This window comes from Sceloporus occidentalis, unplaced genomic scaffold (assembly GCF_023333645.1).
Source record: "Sceloporus occidentalis isolate IW3139 unplaced genomic scaffold, rSceOcc1.0.p SCAF_7, whole genome shotgun sequence".
NCBI lineage: Eukaryota > Metazoa > Chordata > Lepidosauria > Squamata > Phrynosomatidae > Sceloporus > Sceloporus occidentalis.
This window is the reverse complement of record NW_028316987.1, coordinates 32,672,967-32,692,183: the sequence shown is the minus strand read 5'-3', so window position 1 is coordinate 32,692,183 and position 19,217 is coordinate 32,672,967. Positions and strand designations below refer to the sequence as shown.

Genomic DNA, 19,217 nt, shown 5'->3' with positions numbered 1-19,217 from the left:
GAAAAGCTATTTTTTAACAAAACAAGTTAGACATTCCATATTTAAACAGGGAGCATATCTCATTTCAGTGTTACTTAGGAATACTTGCTTGCAATTCCTTGATACCCAGTTGCTGTTCTTTATTGATAACAAGGTAGTTAGTTGTACCCTTGTGCTTATCTTGACTGGTCAAAAGCACAAAACTGGGGCACATTCTTATCTCTTTATTACAGAAAATGTGTAGAAATTGGCAAATTTCTTGCAAAGCAGAGAGTTAGAACTGAATGGTTCGGTTTTTACTGTTTATTAATGTACCACTTACTAAACAATACCTCAAAATGGTTTTCATGTCCAACTCTTGGTATAATTCTATAGGCAGATGTACATCTTTTGTGGCCTTTCAGTCTAAACCCGTGAAGGATTACCCCATTCCCCACCCTTCTTTCCTACATAGCAGGGGGTTGGACTGGATGGCCCTTGTGGTCTCTTCTAATATTCTAGATATGTGCTCATTTCTTTCCCTGACTTACTTGATGTTGTGTTCTGTCTTGACACTCCCCTCCTTCTTTACTCTGTCACCCAGTCATTGCGAGATTGGAGGAATTGATGGAAAGTTGCAGAATACAGACAGTTATTTACAGAACTAGTAACTAATCAGAATGTGCTTACTGCTGGCCTCGCCATTTTATGACAGTTTTCCTCATAGACCAGGCCCTGATGTGTGATAAAATATTCCTTATCTCTTAGCAGGATGTTCCAGGCAGCTATAAATTCTCAGAGGAACTGAAAACATCAAGAGTGTGCAGGAGAACCTTTATGTGTCTGCCTGGGGAGGCTACCAACAGATAAACTGGAAAGTTATTTTCACCTGTTAATATTACAAGTAAGTTTTTACACAGGGAAGGCTTTCTTAATTGAGGGAAACAATTACTTTGTAGATGTTCTTTGTGGAATATAAGAGGGAGGAAAGCTGGATTGAGAAGCTGTGAAAAATCTATCCAGAGTCTTTGGCAAGGGCAGGGGATTCATATGGCGTTTAATATGTTATTGACTGCAACTCTCAGCATTCTGTACCATTGCCTGTGTTGGCTAGGGCTCATGGAATTTGCAGTCACTCAGTGTTTGCAAGACGACTTGATTCCTGTCCCTTCTTAGAAAACATATTGGAGACACTCCAGCTAAAAGTAAGGCAGAAGTGTCACAGAATTCATTGTGACTTTTCAGGAAATATGCATAGGATCACAGTGTGAAGCTGCAGTACACTCAGAATGATAGTCCTGTATAAATATTTGAAAGGATGTCATGTTGAAGAGGGAGCAAGCTTGTTTTCTGCTGCTCCAGAGAACAGGACCTGGAACAATGGATGCAAGCTACAGGAAAAGAGATTCCACCTGAACATTAGGAGGAACTTCCTGACAGTAAGGGCTGTTCGACAGTGGAATGCACTCCCTCGGAGGGTGATAGAGTCTCCTTCCTTGGAGGTCTTTAAACAGAGGCTGGTGGATGGCCATCTGTCAGGGATGCTTTGATTTGGATTTCCTGCATGGCAGGGGGTTGGACTGGATGGCCTTACTGGTCTCTTCCAACTCTACGATTCTATGATTCTATGATTCAATAGGATAAACTCCATAGAATACAGCATGGCTTAAATTGCATAGGATTGTACTGTTAAAAATGTGCATGTGTGTATGTGCCCTCAAGTTGTCTGTTAACTTATGCCAGCCCCATGAATTCCATAGCGTTTGTTAGGCAAGGAATAGACAGAGGTGGTTTTCCCAGTTCCTTCTTCTGAAATATAGCCCATGAAACCTGAATTCGTTGACAGTCTCCCATCCAAGTACTAAACAGGGCTGATCCTGCTTAGCTTCCAAGATCACATGGGATCTGATGCCTTTAGGGTATTTAGGTCAGTTAAGTGTAAGCTTAATTTTTTATATTAAAATCAGTGGGATAACAACAGGTTACATTTTTCTGGGATTGTGCCTCCTGGAATTTTCTGGGATTGTGCTATGCAGATGTACAAAACTGACTCCTTTTGTAAGACTTAGTCAACGGTGCCAGTGGAGGCTGTCCCCCACCTTTTGGTCCCTGGGCAGGGTGGATAGTAAATTGTGAAAAGCAGGCAGCTGGATAGGAGGATTTAAACTCCCCCTGCATGCATGCAGGTCCCAGTCTGCATTGGAGAACCATGCATTTACTTGTAAATAAAATAGAAGAGAGGGCACAGTACATGGGCATAGTGTATTTAACCTATTGGGTAGTTTATACCTCAATTATTGCCAGTATACCTCTGAATAATATCTCTTCCCAAGATGTGGAACATATCATTCCCCATCAGACCCAAGGCTTCATAAATAGAAACTATTGGCTGGAAAACTGCAATTTCATATTTATAGCTTAGAGAAAGGAACAGCGTGCTGTGGAAATAATGAGATAAAGTATTTACTTATTAATTACAGTTATTTTTAGAAACTATTTGTGTTATTTAATTATTTAAAAGAGAACATTGATGTGTTTCCATTAAAATGTTGTCATTTATGGACAGTGGAAAGATAGCTACAGTACTCACTTCAGTCTCAAGTAAAACAAACTTGAAATGGCTCTGATAGCTTTAAACACACAAGCATGACTTTTTAAACCTGAACTAGTTGTTTTCCCCTTTGAGAGTAAGCACATGTGCTGGTCTATAGGAGAAAATCAAAAGTTTTGGTTGCTTTTCATAAAAGAATTACACTATTGTTGCTTATGTATGTGAGTGAAAAAAATCTATAAAAATGATAACAGTGTACTTAAATGTCAGTCTCTTCAATATTCAAATATTTGTTTTTCTGAATACTTTTTGGTAGCTCAAAATGCATGTGTTACTTTTTAAAGTTTAATCGGTACATTTTTCTTCTTCTCATTATGGGGCAATCCTTGTTATGGGATAACTCTTCAAAGTGTTCAGTCTCAGATATTTTATTAGATGTTTATTAGAGATAAAACAAAGCAGCTGATTTTTAAACAACGAGACCATTTGGATTGATGCCTCCAAATGGTAGCTGTAGTTCCATAGTAACATAAACATACCAGCAGATAATGATGAAAACTTCCAATATTTTTCATTCTTCTCTTCTGCAAGTAGGATCTATGATGTTTGGGACAGTGGTGATTGGAATTGGAATTGCAGGATCTGTTCGGATCAGAGACTTGCTGAATCCTTTGCCTTCCAGTCCTACAGAACACCTGAAACTGCTGGGCTTTGTATCTAGGTGAGAGATGTTTTAAAATAAATATTACACACCCCAAGACAGATGTATGTATTGAAGTGAGCCTGGCTCCTAATGCTTTAGAACGAAGCAGCTCTGCCTTGACTGGCTGGTTAAATGTTAGGCTTTCCCTCAGAACTAAGGCATAGCAGTTCATGAAAGAGGAAGTGGGAAGGCTGGTAGAGAAAGTGTTGTAGCCATAACAGCGCTAGCGTGGAAAACTTTGTAAATAGTTTTAAGCACATACTGGGTATTTTAATGTAAAGCAGTCTTTTGTTCCTCAAAACTTTGCACTACCCACATGAAATATTACTTCCTACATTTATGATTCCATTGAGACTATCTCTGGTAGGACTTACAAATTCCTTTCATTTTTTCTGGCAGAAATTCATAATGTGACCCTTATCATAAGAATAGCATAGTATACTCTGTTATTGCTATTACAACCTTGTCCCCTACCCCAAAAAGGATAGATGTGTGACAACATTTATGGGAATTTTAATGACTGCTTCCTTTTTGTCAGTGCACCCTAGGCAGCTTTCAAATTTAAAACGGTAAGGCAAACATAGTTTTTTGTGGGGTTTTCGAGCTATGTGGCCATGTTCTAGAAGAGTTTCTTCCTGACGTTTCGCCAGCATCTGTGTAAGACAAACAAATGTGACCCCCCCAAAAAAAATATGACAGTGCTAAAGAGTTGTCTCTGGCTAGCAGATGTTTGAATCAGGAGCCTAATAAACTAAAAAAGTGAATAGATATAGTGTGCATTATAGTAAAGAAAGGTTATTTGCAGATCATACCTAAAGTTTTTCTGTCTACTGTGAACATTTGGTCACGCTGGGGTGGTTCTAACTTTAAATTCTAACTTTAAATTAATTTCCCCCATTTGTCTACAAGCTTGAGTAGCTGATAGGTGTTTTAGCTTGTAACAAGATAAAACAAAACAGTAATGCGAAATGGTAGCATCTTGCTACAACACAAGCTGAATATTGCTTTTTGGTTTTTCTGATTTTTTAATCAGAAATTGGCCATTAGGATCTGAATATATCCTAAATAAAATACCTTACCATCTTTTCAGAAAGAAAGATAAGTTCAGCTGAATGTCATATCAGAGACACTTCCATGAATCGAAAGCTCTAGTGGCAAAGACATTATCCTTTGCTGAAAATGTTTTAACCTGTCAAGAGTAAAAAAATCTGGTGTTGGAGAATCCTTAAAGCCAGTGGTGACATTTATGTCTTTGGGTAGTGAATCTGCTCTGGAGTTTATCTTTCATTTTAAATGAGCTATCCAAGTTGCTGAATCCATTTTAGGGATAGCTTCTTTAAATTTCAAACTAAAACCCAGACTAGATTTAGTGCCCCACTGGAGCCATCAGCTATCAGTGCTGCAAACTGATGTCAGTAGGTGATGGAGAGGTTGTATGAGAAGAGACATTATTTTTTTCCATATTACAGATATGCATGAGTGTAAATTGATTTCTACAAGACCATGGATCCATGGTTGAATTATAATACCAATTTATATATCCAAGTTCTAGTTACTAAGATCCTGATACAGCTTTTTCAGTTATCATTATGTGAACCAGGAGCTCTTTTTTTTTTTTTGCAAGTTATTCTGGGTATGTTGTAGTTTGATTCATTATTTTTCTTCTAAAACTAGGCGATCTCTTGGCAACGTTCATGAAGTGAAACAAATAAGTCTACAAGAAGCTCTGAACAGTAAGGAGGTCCATGCTGCCGTCATCAGTACAGATAACCAAAATCACAATGAAAGTGTCAGGTATTAAGTCTGCAGCATCAAAATTACATTATCATATCAATTCTTCCTCCATCATTCCATTGAATATATTGTTGGCACAAATTAGGGCAAGAAAAATTATTGTTGAGTGTTTTTATTAATATTTGGTATAACCAGGTATGCACATTATTCTCATCAGTGGACAATCTTGTATGTGCATTTACACAGTGCCTTTTCTCAGATTACAAAAACATAGAAATGGACAACTGATCTTTCCTTTTTACCAGTTCTGTATATTTAACCTAGCAATGTAAGTTTGCATTAGCCATGCGAGTATTTGTGTTACAGACTTAGACATTACAAAATACAGTGTAGAGTGAAAAATTATTTCTAGTGACTATAAATGTTTCCTGCTTCCATTAACAGTAACTGCAAATGAAAAACCTGTTTGAAATTGGATGTACTCTAGTTATCACACAAAAATAACCATGGGAATTATAGATTTGGGAAGGTACTAAGAATAATTTTGGAACATCTATGGCTAGATTCAATTAGAGAGGTCGTGGGTATGAGTCTGCAAAATGTAAGCAGAGCAGTGGGAGACAGGGAACCTTGTAGCTGTCTCATCGACAGGGTTGCGATGAGTCGAGGTTGACTCGAGGGCAGTTAACAGCAACGAATAGACCATTGAGCTTCTCAAAGGAAGTATAAAGTATATAATTGTAATATGTTCATTTTTCTTCTGAAAGGATGTTTCTAGAGGCTGGGAAACATGTCCTTGTTGAATACCCTATGTCATTGTCTGCAAAGGCAGCACATGAGCTCTGGGAGTTAGCTGAGCAAAAAGGTAACATATACAATTGGAGCCATTGATAATTCTTTAAAATATCTGTTTGGTACCATGGTTTTACTGTTTTCCCAGTAAAGGGAGCTAAGTTTGCAAAGGTTTCATCATATATTATTGTATAAAAATAATTTGTAATGTATTTTCCTTCCTCTGCAGTCTGCTAGATGAAGTGAATACATACTGTATGTCAAAATTCTCCTTTCTGTAAAAAGCCAGTGCACAGATCTATTAAAGGCCAAAGCACTCTCCCATTGCTTCCATAATATATATATATATATATATATATATAGCTTTTATTCTTCCCTGTACAGTTGAAAACATTCTCAGAATGGCTTACAAATCAGTAAAAAAGACAAGACAATTTACAACATAAAAAGGCACAACACAAAAGGAATGTGCATGAGAAGGTGAAAGAAAAATAAGAAAATTCAAACCCAAGTTGTGATTGTTATAAGGATAATTCAGGCTTGTGGAATGGCTGCTAGATAACAGTTGGGGAGAGGCAAATTCCAGTGGAACTGGCTTCTCTGGGGTACTATTCATAGTACTCTTTTCCTCCTTTTCCTTAGCCAGTGGAATGACTATCTCAAATGCAGGAGTAGGTATGATTCCAAATGGATAACTAGAACATACTCTGTAGTGCAGCCACTTCAGACTTAGATCTAGATTACTAGGGGTCTTTGGCATATCAGATGCTACTGGACTCCAATTTCCAGCCATCCTAGCTGTTATGACTGGTGACCAGAGATGCTGGACATTGTAGTTCAACAGTGCCTGGAGGGACACAGGGTCTTCATACCTGATCTTTTTGTTGGTTTTTTGTTCTAGGAAAGGTGAAAAGTATATTCACCTTCTAGAGAAAATAAAAGCAAGGGGAAAAGTGGTGTGATGTTCGTTTCATGATGCATCTGCATTTTTTTCTTGTTTCCCGTAGCTAATATGAAGCGTTCTTTTTATTGTCTGACAGTAAGAGCTATTGTATAAATTCAAACTTCAGTGCAAAGAATATTTATATACTTTATATTAAATTAAATTATTTATATTAAATAAATTATATAAATTAAATTCTTTATATTAAAATGTGGAAGCAGAATTTGTCTTGAGGCATGTTTGCCCAACTTTTGATCCACAAGTCATTAATGGTACTTTTATTATGCTGTTCCTATATGTTGTTTGATATTTTAACACTTTGTATGCAAATGGCCTTTGGTCTAAGCATTAATAAATGATGGATTGAAGTCATTAATGGTCGACCATCTGATGACCTTGTGTTTACTACTTTCCTGGATTCAAACACCAGGAAGAAGTGAAGCAGATGATAGGACATAATATCTGTACATGCTCAACTATACGTTGACCTCATGTATAAGTCAAGGGCAGGTTTTGGGCTCAAAATTATGGATTTTGCCATGATCCGTGGATAAATCAAAGGTAAAATTTGGAGGCTCCCTCAGTGTGTGTATCTTTGCGCACAGCAAGAGCAACTCTAATTGAGGCTTTTTGCTTCAGCATTTCAACTTTGGTTTCACCCTTGAGTCCCCAGACAGGGCAGGCAAGAAAGGGACTCTGTTTAACAGCAATTAATCACCCAGGACTCTTTCTGCTTGGCTCAAAAGAAGAAGACACTCTCTCCACTGTATGGGGAAATCTGAAAGAGCTGCTATCACATTACCATACTGACTTGTGAATAAGTCGACTTGGGATTTTGGGGTCAGTTGTTGGGCATAAATTTAAGACAAGTATTTAAATTTAAATTTAACATGAGTATTAATGGTATATGGCAGATGGCCTTTGTTTTGTATGGTGATTCACAGGATGTGTAGATATGTTCTAGAGAGTGTTTTCCTCATCAAGCAGTACAATCTGTAGGTGTTCCTCATTGTAGTATTTCCAGCTCCCTTACTCAAACAAGATTTTTATGACTTTACTAGCTGTGAAGCAAAGGTCCAAAACACATTGCAGAAATAGTCTAGTTTGAGATTGCTTTAATTGCTCTGGCTCAGTCCTAGGGAGTCCTGGGAATTGTAGTTTTTGTGTCACCAAAGCTCTCTGACAGAGAAGGCTAAATGTCTCACAAAATTACAGTTCCCAGAATTCCCTAGCATCAAGCCAGGGCAGTTAAAGCAGTCTCAAACTGTATTATTTCTGCAGTGTGTTTTGGACCAAAGAGTCATTCAGTTCTACAACTCCTTTCCTGCTTTCCCACAAGAGAACACAATGTCATTAGTCCCCCTCCCATTTCTGTCAATCATGTCTTAACCTTCATTAGAGTTAATAAGGGTTAAGAAATGCTTATAAATAATCCTATTAAATCTGTTTTTGTCTCAATGGCAGGTAAAATCCTCCACGTGGAGCATATTGAATTACTGACAGAGGAATTCAAGCAGTTAAAGAAAGAGGTGGCAGGGAAGGAGCTTGTGAAGGGAACGTTACATTTCACAGGTCAGCTGTTAGTATCTGGTTTAATGCAACTCTGATCTCATTTTTGGCCAGTGCTTTAGACTTCATTAATCCATATGAACTTTTTTGAAGGGATAATCTTTTACTGTTATAGGTTCTTATCAAATTCATACAGGCATTTTGCATTCAAGAGTTATTCCTCTAGCTCTTTCCATTTTGGTGGTGTGGAAATGACACTGTTATTACATGTGTAGCCTCTTTGACAAACCTACCGATACTGCATTGTAGGCCAACAAGTGTAGTGGCATGTTAATAGGCCTATGTGAATAGCAGAAACAAGCTTGATTTGCTAGGTCAGAGCCATCCAGCTGATAGAGGGCTGATCTACAATAATTTGGTGGTTATAGTTTCTTACAGACTGATTATATTGCCTTAAAGAAAACAGTAGGGTTCTTTGCAGAATTAACTGTTTAGTATAGTATGTTTTCTTTAGTAATTATATTGGAAAATAAAAACTATGATTAAGCATGATTTGGTTGGCCAGAAATCTGGGCTGTGAAAGCATAGTTTGAAGTGTCTGAAGTACTAAACTATTAAGGTAGCTTCCCCACTTCTGCAGTTGTGAGGTGACAAAGAATTCTCACTCACTATTTCCTTGTATGTGCCTTTCAAGGCTCTGCAAACTTGAACCATATTTTCGCTCTGTGGCAGCATTTGGTTGTAATCCTAAACCATAGTTTAATTGTTATGTGAATGAGTTTCAGTTTCATCAACTCCCAAATTATTCTGTTTGGCTGTAGGAAGAAACTGAAGTTTTCATTTTCATTCTTAACTGATTGTGTCTTAGGTCTGAATCCAGACAATTTTCAAAACATTGTTTGTTATGAAGTTTATTTCAACAAACCAGAGTTAAGATTAACCACATTCAAGGTTTGGACATTAAACTAAACTGTGATTGACTGGAATTTAGTGTTACATCCAAACCAGTCATATGTATTTGATTTTACCCAAATTTAAAGCCAACAAATCATTCTTAGTATTAGTCATGATTGATTATTTATTTATTTATTTATTTATTTATTTATTTGTATCCTGCTCTTTTCCCAGGACTGGGACTCAGAGCGGCTTCACCGCATTAAAAAAACAGTACAATTAAAAAAAAACGTACATTGAAAAGAATTTTTAAACTGGTCCAACATCCCAGCCTGTCCTTATAGCAATTCCTTAAATGCCTGTGTGAGCAGGTAGGTCTTCACCTGCTGGTGGAAGGCCATCAAGGAGGGAGCTGTTCTGATCTCCCTGGGCAAGGAGTTCCAGAGTCTAGGGGCAGCCACCAAGAAGACCCTCTCTCGCATCCCCACCAACCGTGTTTGTGATGGTGTTGGGATGGAGAGAAGGGCTTCTCCAGAGGATCTTAGAGTCCAGGCCAGTTCATACCAGGAGAGATGGTCTGCCAAATAGTGTGGATCTGAGCCGTGTAGGGCTTTGTACGTAATAACCAGCATCTTGATTTGTGCCTGGAAACAAACTGGCAGCCAATGAAGCTGTTTCAACAGGGGCATTGTATGGTCTCTGTAATCTGCCGCTGTTAATAGCCTGGCAGCTGAATTTTGAACCAGCTGAATTTTCCAAACACTTTTCAAAAGCAGCCCCATGTAGAGCCCATTACAGTAGTCCAAACGGGATGTAACCAAGGCATGTACCACCATGGCCAAATCTGGCTTCTCAAGGAGCGGGCACAGCTGGTGTACAAGTTTTAAATATGCGAAAGCACTCTTCGTCACAGCAGAGACCTGGGCCTCCAGGTTCAAAGCTGAGTCCAAGAGTACCCCCAAACTGCGAACCTGTGTCTTCAGGGGGAATGTAACCCCCATCTAACACAGGCTGGATCCCTATTTCTTGATCTGTCTTGTCTGGATTAAGTTTTAACTTGTTTGCCCTCATCCAGTCCATTACTGAAGACAGGCACTGATTTAGGACCACGACAGCCTCCTTGGATTGAGGTGGGAAGGAGTAGTAGAGTTGAGTGTCATCTGCATATTGATGACACTGCACCCCAAAACTCCATACAACCTCTCCCATCGGTTTCATATATATGTTAAACAGCATTGGGGACAACAAAGAACCCTGAGGGACCCCACAGGTCAACAGGAGTCCCCCTAGTACCACCTTCTGAGTTCGCCCATCCAGGAAGGAATGGAGCCACTGTAGAACAGTACAGTGGTACCCCGGGATACGAATGCGCCGCCTTACGAAATTTCCGGGTTACGAAAAAAATCCATTCAATTAAATAGTTCCGGGTTACGAAGGTTATTCCGGGTTACGAAGAAAAATTTTGGTGCTTTTCGGCGCGATTTCGCACGAAATCGCGGCTTTCGCTATTAGCGCCTATGGGCTTTTCGGCTAGCGAAAGTTTCTGGGTTACGAAAGCGGCGGCGGAACGAATTAATTTCGTAACCCGGGGTACCACTGTACCTCCAAGCCCCATCCCAGAGAGGTGGTCCAGAAGGATACCATGATCAATAGTATCAAAAGCCGCTGAGAGGTCTAGGAGAACTAACAGGAACACACTCCCCCTGTCCAGTTCCCTGCATAGGTCATCCACCAACACGATCAAGGCTGTCTCTGTCCCATAGCCAGGCCTGAAACCAGATTGAAATGGATCCAGATAATCCGTTTTATCCAGGAACCCCTGGAGTTGGGAAGCCAAACCTTGCCCAGAAATGGTAGGTTAGACACTGGCCAATAGTTTTTCATTATTGTGGGATCCAAGGATGACTTTTTTTAACAGAGGCCTCACAACAGCCTCCTTTAGGCAGGATGGAATTCTGCCTTATTGTAGGGAGGCATTGATTACCTACTTTACCCACTCAGCCAGTCCCCCTCTGGCCTGTTTAATAAGCCAAGAAAGACAAGGGTCCAGGACACATGTGGTGGCTTTTAAAATGAGGCTGCACAAGTTGAAAAGTATCCATTAACACTGGACCGACAGGAGCCCATTGACACTGTATCTGCAAAACTCTGTTTTTCATCCATCATGGTGACACAGAGTTTGGGGGAAAAACAAATAAAAAGAGTATTAAAATGTTGCAGATTACAGGTTATTTATAAAAAGGGACTATGATCCTACTATAAAATTGCAAAAACAAAAGCAAATCTCCCTGCAAATTGCAAACTAGTATATCAAGTGGAATGATTCTAGGCCCATTCCTTTGTCAACTACTTTTGTTTTTCCATTTGCAAAGAATATTTAGTGTAAGACAGCATCTCAAAATAAGACTTTATCCCACTTGTTCAATAGTGCAGTTCATTCAATTATCAGCTTGTGTATCTATGTTATGCATCAGAAGTTCTTCTGCCCTTTTTACATAATACAGGTATATTTTAAAATTTCTTTTTTCTACCTGTGCATTTCAAGTCCTCTTTCTCATTACAAAAGGTGGCCCACTGGATGAAGAACGTTCAGGATTTCCAGCTTTTAGTGGGATTGCCCGTCTCAGTTGGCTGGTTGACCTTTTTGGAGACCTCACAGTCACTTCTGCCACAAGAGAAGAGCAGAAAGAAAAAAATTACTCCAGAATGACAGCACATTTTCTGACTGCAGACAAGAGGTCGGTTGCATTAGGTTCTAGAAAAGATTAATTAACAATAATAATGTATCGACTAACAAGGTCTTTTTTAAAATAACTTTGGCTAACAATAGCTTTGGCTAACCATGACCTATTTCTTTTATATCAGGCTTTTAGTTTACTGGGCCTTCCCCATGTTTCATACATCTCTGTAATGAATACCTCAGGAGTTTTCAACTTACCTACTATCACTGGATAGTAAGGCTGATTTGTTGAGAATACTAACAACACATCATGTTATATAACATCCTGTTATAGATTCACTAACTTTGGGACTATACAGACGGGCGGCTAAACTCCACCTCTGTATGATCCAGATCGGTGCCGCAGCAGCCACACAGATCTGCACCCCAAAAGAAGCTGCTCTGAGCAGCTTCCTGGAAGGGGAGTTTTTGCTGTGTTCATGTGCCATGATGACGCCCCTTCCAAACAGCGCCATTTCAGCGCTGCATGCCACAGACGCCATCATGGCGTGCACCGTATGGACTGGCATACGCCATGATGGCAGCCAAGTGGCGGAACCAAGGCTGGGGGCGTGTGGACACTCAGCCCTAGTTCAGGCCTACTCCTCAATCAAGCCGGCACAAAGTGCAGGTCTGTAGTGCCTCTTTGTCACATAACTTTCATAGTGCTAGAGTCAGTGTCCTCCCAAGAAGGTCTTTCAAACTGGGCCTTATTATCAATAGTATTATCAGATTTTTCTAAAAGGATGCCCATTGTGTGAAACAGTGTGCATGAAATCTGATACCCTAAAGGCACCAAATGCCACCTGATCTTGAAAGGTAAGCATGGTCAGCCCTGGTTACTACTTGGATGGGAAACTTCCAATGAATACCAGGTGCTATAGACTATATTTCAGAGGAAGGAACTAGAAAAACCACCTCTTGCCTAAGAAAACCCTGTGAAATGCATGGGTTGCCGTAAGTCAGCAGCCAACTTGAAGGAACATACACACACACACACACACATAGTGCTTGAAAAAATAGAAAAGAGAGGAACTGGCTCAAGTCCTCTTGAAGATCAGGCCATCTGATCTAGGTAATTTCATCTCTAACTCCAAATCTCTGTTAACTGTGACTTAGGAAATTTCTGAATAGACTGATAAAAGGAGAAACAATGGAGTAGCCCTAACAGTGAGGAACAGCGTAGCAAAATCAATCAAACGATATAACACAAAATCCATATGCCAATAAGGCTTCAGGGAAACCCAGTAAACATCACCATTATCCAAATATATGTGTCAACCACATAGGAAGAGGGAATTAAGAATTTCTACAGCGAAGTCTAGGAAGAAATGGGCAGCACACCAAAACAAGATTGTATGGTAATCATAAGTGATTGGAATGCCAAAGTAGGAAGAAGAACAGATTCAAAGACAGTAGGGAGATCTAAAGTGCAAAGATGTAACTGAACACTAAAGTGAGGATAGTCCAAGCCATCGTATTCCCCATCACCATGTAGAGATGTGAGAGTTGATATAAAGAAAATCAATTCATTTGAAATGTGCTGAGGATACTGTGAATGTCCAAGAAGACAAACAAATGGGTTCTAAAATAGATCAAGCCTGCCTGAACTCTTCCCTGGAAGCTGGATCTCTAAGTTGAGACTGCTGTATTCTGGACACATCATAAAATGCATGAATCATTAGAAAAGACAGTGATGCTGAGAAAAGTGGAAGGCAATAGAAAGAGGAGGCGGTTGCAGTTCACAAAAATCTCTCAATGTGAAATCTTAAGCTTTTCATGGTTCCTATGAGCCAACTATACCATCATCTAGAATAGTCTTTGACTCTTTGACTATTGGGCATACTTGTCCTGGTCAAGCTGTCTTATTTTTGACCCCTTAATATCTATTTCTGCAAACCTTGGGATTCCCTCTTTAGCAAGGATAGTTTAGAAGCTCAATTTGAAATATCAGGTTGTTTAAAAATCTTCCTTTCCTTGGAATATAATCACACATTACCTGCTTTGTTTTTTAAATAAGTAATCTAATATTCATTATGAGAAGTGAAGTGAGCTAGAGAGATAAGATAAATCCTAATTCTAACTAACTAGCTGGGCTGAAGAGGTAGGGAGCTATACTTTGGCCCTAGCGCTTGGAACAAATTCAAGATACCTTTCTTTTAGATGATTGAGAGAAGTTTTAGAAGAAATGGAAAAAATGATGTCAATAATCTTAAGGATATCAGTCCAGGTCAGAAAGAAAAATTCAGCATATGTTGAGCATATAAAGGGCAGTGTAAGAAATCTGTGAGACTCTTGTCTTTCTCTCTTCTCGTACCCAAACGAACACATGTATCTTCACTGTAGGCTGAATTACAAGTCTGTAATCTCTAGCACACAAGCCCCAAAATACTGACACCTCCCTCTTGACTACCAGGGGGCTTGTTTAGCCTGTAATGTGGACAGCACTTATTACTTGAGTGGGAGTGAATACTGGTGATATTGAGTGGATTGAGGGAGTGAATCACACAGATTGTTCAGTTGCTACACCATTAGAATCCAGGTAGTATAAGGGAAAGGCCAATTGCCGCTTTGGAATTAAAGCCTTTTGTAGAACAGGACAATGATTGGGAAAAGGAGACAGAGGATCTATGAACAGTTGGCAAGGAAGGAGTGAGCAAGCAAGGGAGCTTTGGAGGATTATACAGTGCTGACTGGAAATTTAAAGCCTTGGATCTAGATCTGATAGGAGAATCCTACTAACTGTGACTTGTCTTAGCTAGGGATGTAAAGAATATATTACTTGCAAATTTTCCAATCCTCAATTAGAAATGGTGTCACAATGGACCAAGATAAGCTTTCATTAAAATGGCATTTTGAGACATTTTTGCTTTAAAACATTGTTAGTGCAAAAAGGTTTTTCAATTTCAGTTTTACAGAAATTAGGTTTTTGTACAAATTAGTTTTTTGCACAGATTTTTGATAAAAGTACCAAGAAAAAAAAGGGAAATTGCACAAAAAAACTCTTATAGTCTTTCCTCAAAAGAAAATTTACAAAATTATTTGTTCTTATCTGTGAGGGTGAAATAAGTGAAGAAGCCCTAGTATTGACACTGTAGCACTTTCACATAACAACCCAAACAGGGCAAAAAAAAAAAAAAAGAGCTTTAAAAGCAATTGAGAATGGTAAGGCTTAATTTCATGGCTGCAACCTTCTAGTTTAAATTAATGTATTCTGTAAAAGGCAACAATTTGGTTGCGTTCCCCAACAGCTAAATATCACCAGCAGAGGGTGCTAAGAGTTGGCAGCAAGAATCCATAAGACCATTTACTCTGTGCATTTTTAGTTCATTGCACATGATTTTTAGAATCAGATCTTTAAAAATTGATGTACATATGAAGCCATTTGTGTCCAGCTGGTCAAGGACAAAAATATTCCCACTATTATCTTCTAGAGATCTTTGCAAGTAGATTATGAATGTCATGCCACCCTTTTAGTATTGAGCTGACAAACATAGTGTTCCAGGTATAGTCTGTATAGTTTGTTACTGGGTCAGGTTTCCCACTTGTATTATTCCAGTAACATCAGTATGTTTGCACTAGCTGAGTGTCTGGCCTGCCCTTATTTATGTTGGGACTTATTTCAAATCCCTGGTTGTGTCAGAGTCTTGGCTTTCAGCAGACTCAGTGTGGAGGCTCTTTGTTGTGACAGAAGATAAGACATTTCTGGTAGAGCCCAGAATGATTTCAAGAAAACTGAAGTGCTGTAAAGTATTTGGAATTAAAGAGAAACTAAGGCCTGAAACATACAGGCTAGATAGAACAGTTTCTGACTGTTTCAGGGGTGTAGTGTGCAGATGGTGCATGCCCCCGATGTGGCCAGTAGCCTCCCTAACGCCACGTAAGGTCTTGCAAAGCTGGCCTGAAAAGGAGCAGCAAAAAGCCACTTCTTGCTGGTGACCCATTCAGAACCACGGCAGCGGCTGGATTTGGATCCTGATCAGGGACCAGTTGTGGCTGGAACAGTCAAAAGCCGCTCCAAGCCCCCCATCTGCTTCGCCCCTAAGTTTACTTTTCTGCTCAGTGTCTTTGCAGGGATGGCAGAATCCCATTTTGGGAGAGAAGATAGGTGATAAATCTAATAGTAAATTACAAATGATTTTTCCTAGGTATTACATTGATTTGTTGTCTTGAATATGCTATCAGTTAGGGAAGTTAAAGAAAGCTGCCTGTGAAAAACCCTATTCAGACATAGTTACATAATGGTTAATGTTGATGACATTAATTTTTGGAGAATTGTTTGCTAGTTCTTTTTGTTTGCAGCTCTTAACTAGCCTTTAATCATTACTTTTGGTTTACCTTCTGGCTGTGGTTCCCAGCTGCAGTTCAAGTTCATCCTATAGCTATGATGCCACTAAAGCATGTTTACGTCCCCTTGTCCCTCGATAACCCACTGATGCAACATTGCAGAACTGGCAAAGCCAGTTTCCTTGGAATCACTCATTTTGTGTTAAGCATCAACACATTTTTAGTAAGATCAGCAATATGATCATGTGTTATTGCCTTATTCTACCCCAATATTTTGTGTTCTCCCTCACAGCTAAAATTTGTAATTATGTAGGAATGGTGTTCCCCAACATTTACAATGCATCAAAGCTAGCCATAAATGACAAAACAATGAGTGGGAGCTCATAACTCCACAGTATGAAACTACAGTTTAGCCAGCTTTCCCTTATCTGCCATACCATAACATCATATGAAGAGGACTTTCTCTTAAGTGGGTCTTTTGGATGTTGCAATTTCTGCTTTCTTTTTCAATCCTTTCTTTTCCTTCTTGTTTAACCTAGGCCTCTGACTTGGATTGAAGAAAGAGCACCAGGGATGAAACGAGATAAGATCATAAACTTCTGCTTCAAAAGTGGGTGCTTGGAGAGTCTCCCGGACGCTCCTCGTTCAGGAGTTGGCCTCTTCATGCAAGATCTGATTCTCTTTGCCAAAAAACTGTTGGGCCAGGTTTCCAAAGAGGAACTGGCAGCTGAGAAGAGACGAATTCTCCTGTGTCTTGACCTTGCTGAAGAGATTCAAATGCACTGTGAGCGGCCAACAAATATCTACTCTTGAACCTGTTTTAGAGTATAGGATTGGTCAAGTAGAACTGCTGCTACTTATTCTGAGTTTTTTTCCTACCATTTTCTTCTCATTTGCCAGGCTCCTCACTATAACTATTAGCTTTTTCTAACAAATATGAGCCACTCCAAGTGTTTTATGTTGCTTATAGGTTTATTTTAACCTGGCAAGACAAGATATTTTACAGATATTGCCCTGCTTCCATGCAAAACATCTTTCTCATCAAAAGCTAGTGAACAAACATGTGGATATAGTACTTCCTGTAAGGATGCAATAGCAATAGTATGCCCTTTTGACAGATTATATTCTAGTGAAAGAAAAGGTTTGTGTGGGTTTCTGCTACAAATCCTCCTTATTTTCAAAATATGGCTCTGGATTTCTTTTTCTGTTCTACATTTGGGGCTTTCTGCATTTAGAGTTTAATCATAGACTTTGACTTCTTGCACAGTTCTAACTCAGTTGTGGGCCTCTTCTCAATATAAGAATATAGAAGTAAGACTGCACATCTTCATGTCTAAAAACAACTTCTGGTAGCACTGAAAATGGTAGTTCTTTGCTGTGTTTCCTGCCTCACTTCAGGAAGTGTTTAATTGGACTGATGAATGTCATTTTTCTAGCCATTACATTGACTATAACTGTGCAGACCTCTGCATGGGGCTGAGGTTTTCTCTTCTGAAAGATTACGTTGTGGTAGCAGTCATGCAGCCTTCCAGATGTTGCTGAACTGCAAATCCCAGTAACCCTAGCTACAATGGTGAGGAATGCTGCAAATTAGTGAAGGATGCTGGGAATTGCATTTCAGTGACATCTAGACATAAGGCTTTTCACCCTGCTGTGTAACTAGCTGAGAGAAAGATGTGAGTTAGAAAACTTCTTTCTGAGTTGCATAGTGCAGGTCTTCATAAAATGCAAAGTTATTTTATTCAGTTTTAATGTGATCAAAAACTCTTTCAGCTGGGTTTTTAGACTGTTTGCTTACTGGCCTTATACTGAAATGAAACTTGAGATTCCAGGACCATGTTTTGATCCTGCTGATTACCTTCTTGAAGCTAATTCAATCCTAACTTGATAAAGATCATAACTAAAGTGTTTTGTATAGTCAATATTGTTGATGCCTACACATGGTGGAAGATTGAAATGCCACATCAGATATCCCTGATAGTTTCCAAGCTCCACTACTGTGATAAATTCCTGTAGTCAACATGGGGAGGAAGTACTATATAAGAATTATTTGTACAAATTGCCACACAAAAATTGTCAATTTAGCCTTGTAATGACTCTGCCTCATAATTACTCTAAATTCTGAGTAAGTCTTGGTCACATTGCCAATGTCTCAAAGATGCACAGTAAACTCCACTGTTGTCATAAGATCTGAATTTGAATGTATTATCAGGGTAATGACTTAAAAGAATGTATAAAACACATTTGAACTGTTGAAAACAATAGAACAAGAGCTAAAAGAGATGTAGCAGTGGCTCTGAAAAGTGCCATGTATCATGAACCTGGGTTTATTTTTGTTATATGCAAGTGGCATGGCTCTGGGAGGTACAAATGGGAAGTTCACAATCCCAAAATAGACTGAAAGAAGATCATGAACTGAAATTCTTGAGGTTGTGCCTTTCACTCTGCTTGGTGCTAGGTTCTTTATACCCATTATGGATTCCACAGGGTCCAGTACTGTCTGCTGATCCTGGGAAGTTGGCCATCCCTGCATTACAGCCTTGCTTTTCTGTTTTATACTTGCCAATCATTGTCCTTAAGTAATATCATCAATAGAGGCTTTGGGGAAAAGTAAATAACTAACTTGCAGCTGGATTTCTAAATAAAATGGTATTCCCATGTTTCTTCGCATATTTCTAATAAATTCAGCTATGCATGGTTACTGTATGTGATTTTTCTTACAAAAATGGGGAAGGAGGTGATTGATCTTGGATGTGTATAGTCACAAACTGGAAACCTGTTTGTACAATGTATAGGTGCACTTCATCTAACAAAGTAAATGTGCCCTGGAGCATTACTTTTGTAACAGAAAATTTGGTACGAGAGGCAGAAATAACATCAAAAGGATAGGGATAGGTTCCTGCACCATAAAAAGAAGAGCAGTTGAATAAGTTTCAATGAAGTTTTTCTTTAATTATTCAAAACTAACATTATGTATATGTATACAGTGAAACAGGTCAGGTATTTGTTGTTGTTGTTCAAGTTGTTATTGATTTATGGCAAACCTAAATCAAACCTATCATGGGTTTGCCAGTGGAATCCAGAGGTTTGCCAGTGCTATCCTCTTCAGGCTGAGAAAGTGTACCAA

General features: G+C 39.1%; 1 protein-coding gene across 11 annotated transcripts in view; it reads left to right on the top strand.

The window, feature by feature from the left end:
* Window positions 1–19,217, top strand: part of LOC149309482 (biliverdin reductase A-like) — a 63,510-nt gene that overhangs the window by 25,571 nt on the left and 18,722 nt on the right. For 7 of the 11 annotated variants that reach the window (XM_089532541.1, XM_089532540.1, XM_089532539.1 and 4 more), the window contains 7 exons: window positions 730–862; window positions 3,104–3,230; window positions 4,887–5,006; window positions 5,714–5,811; window positions 8,146–8,253; window positions 11,651–11,822; window positions 16,630–16,874. In XM_089532541.1, coding sequence (XP_089388667.1) covers window positions 3,109–3,230; window positions 4,887–5,006; window positions 5,714–5,811; window positions 8,146–8,253; window positions 11,651–11,822; window positions 16,630–16,874 — 865 coding nt within the window. In that variant the 5' untranslated portion in view covers window positions 730–862; window positions 3,104–3,108. Of the gene's footprint in view, window positions 1–726; window positions 863–3,100; window positions 3,231–4,886; window positions 5,007–5,713; window positions 5,812–8,145; window positions 8,254–11,650; window positions 11,823–16,629; window positions 18,792–19,217 lie in introns of those variants that run through there. The other 4 variants (XM_089532536.1, XM_089532534.1, XM_089532535.1 and 1 more) reach the window with 3 other exon arrangements.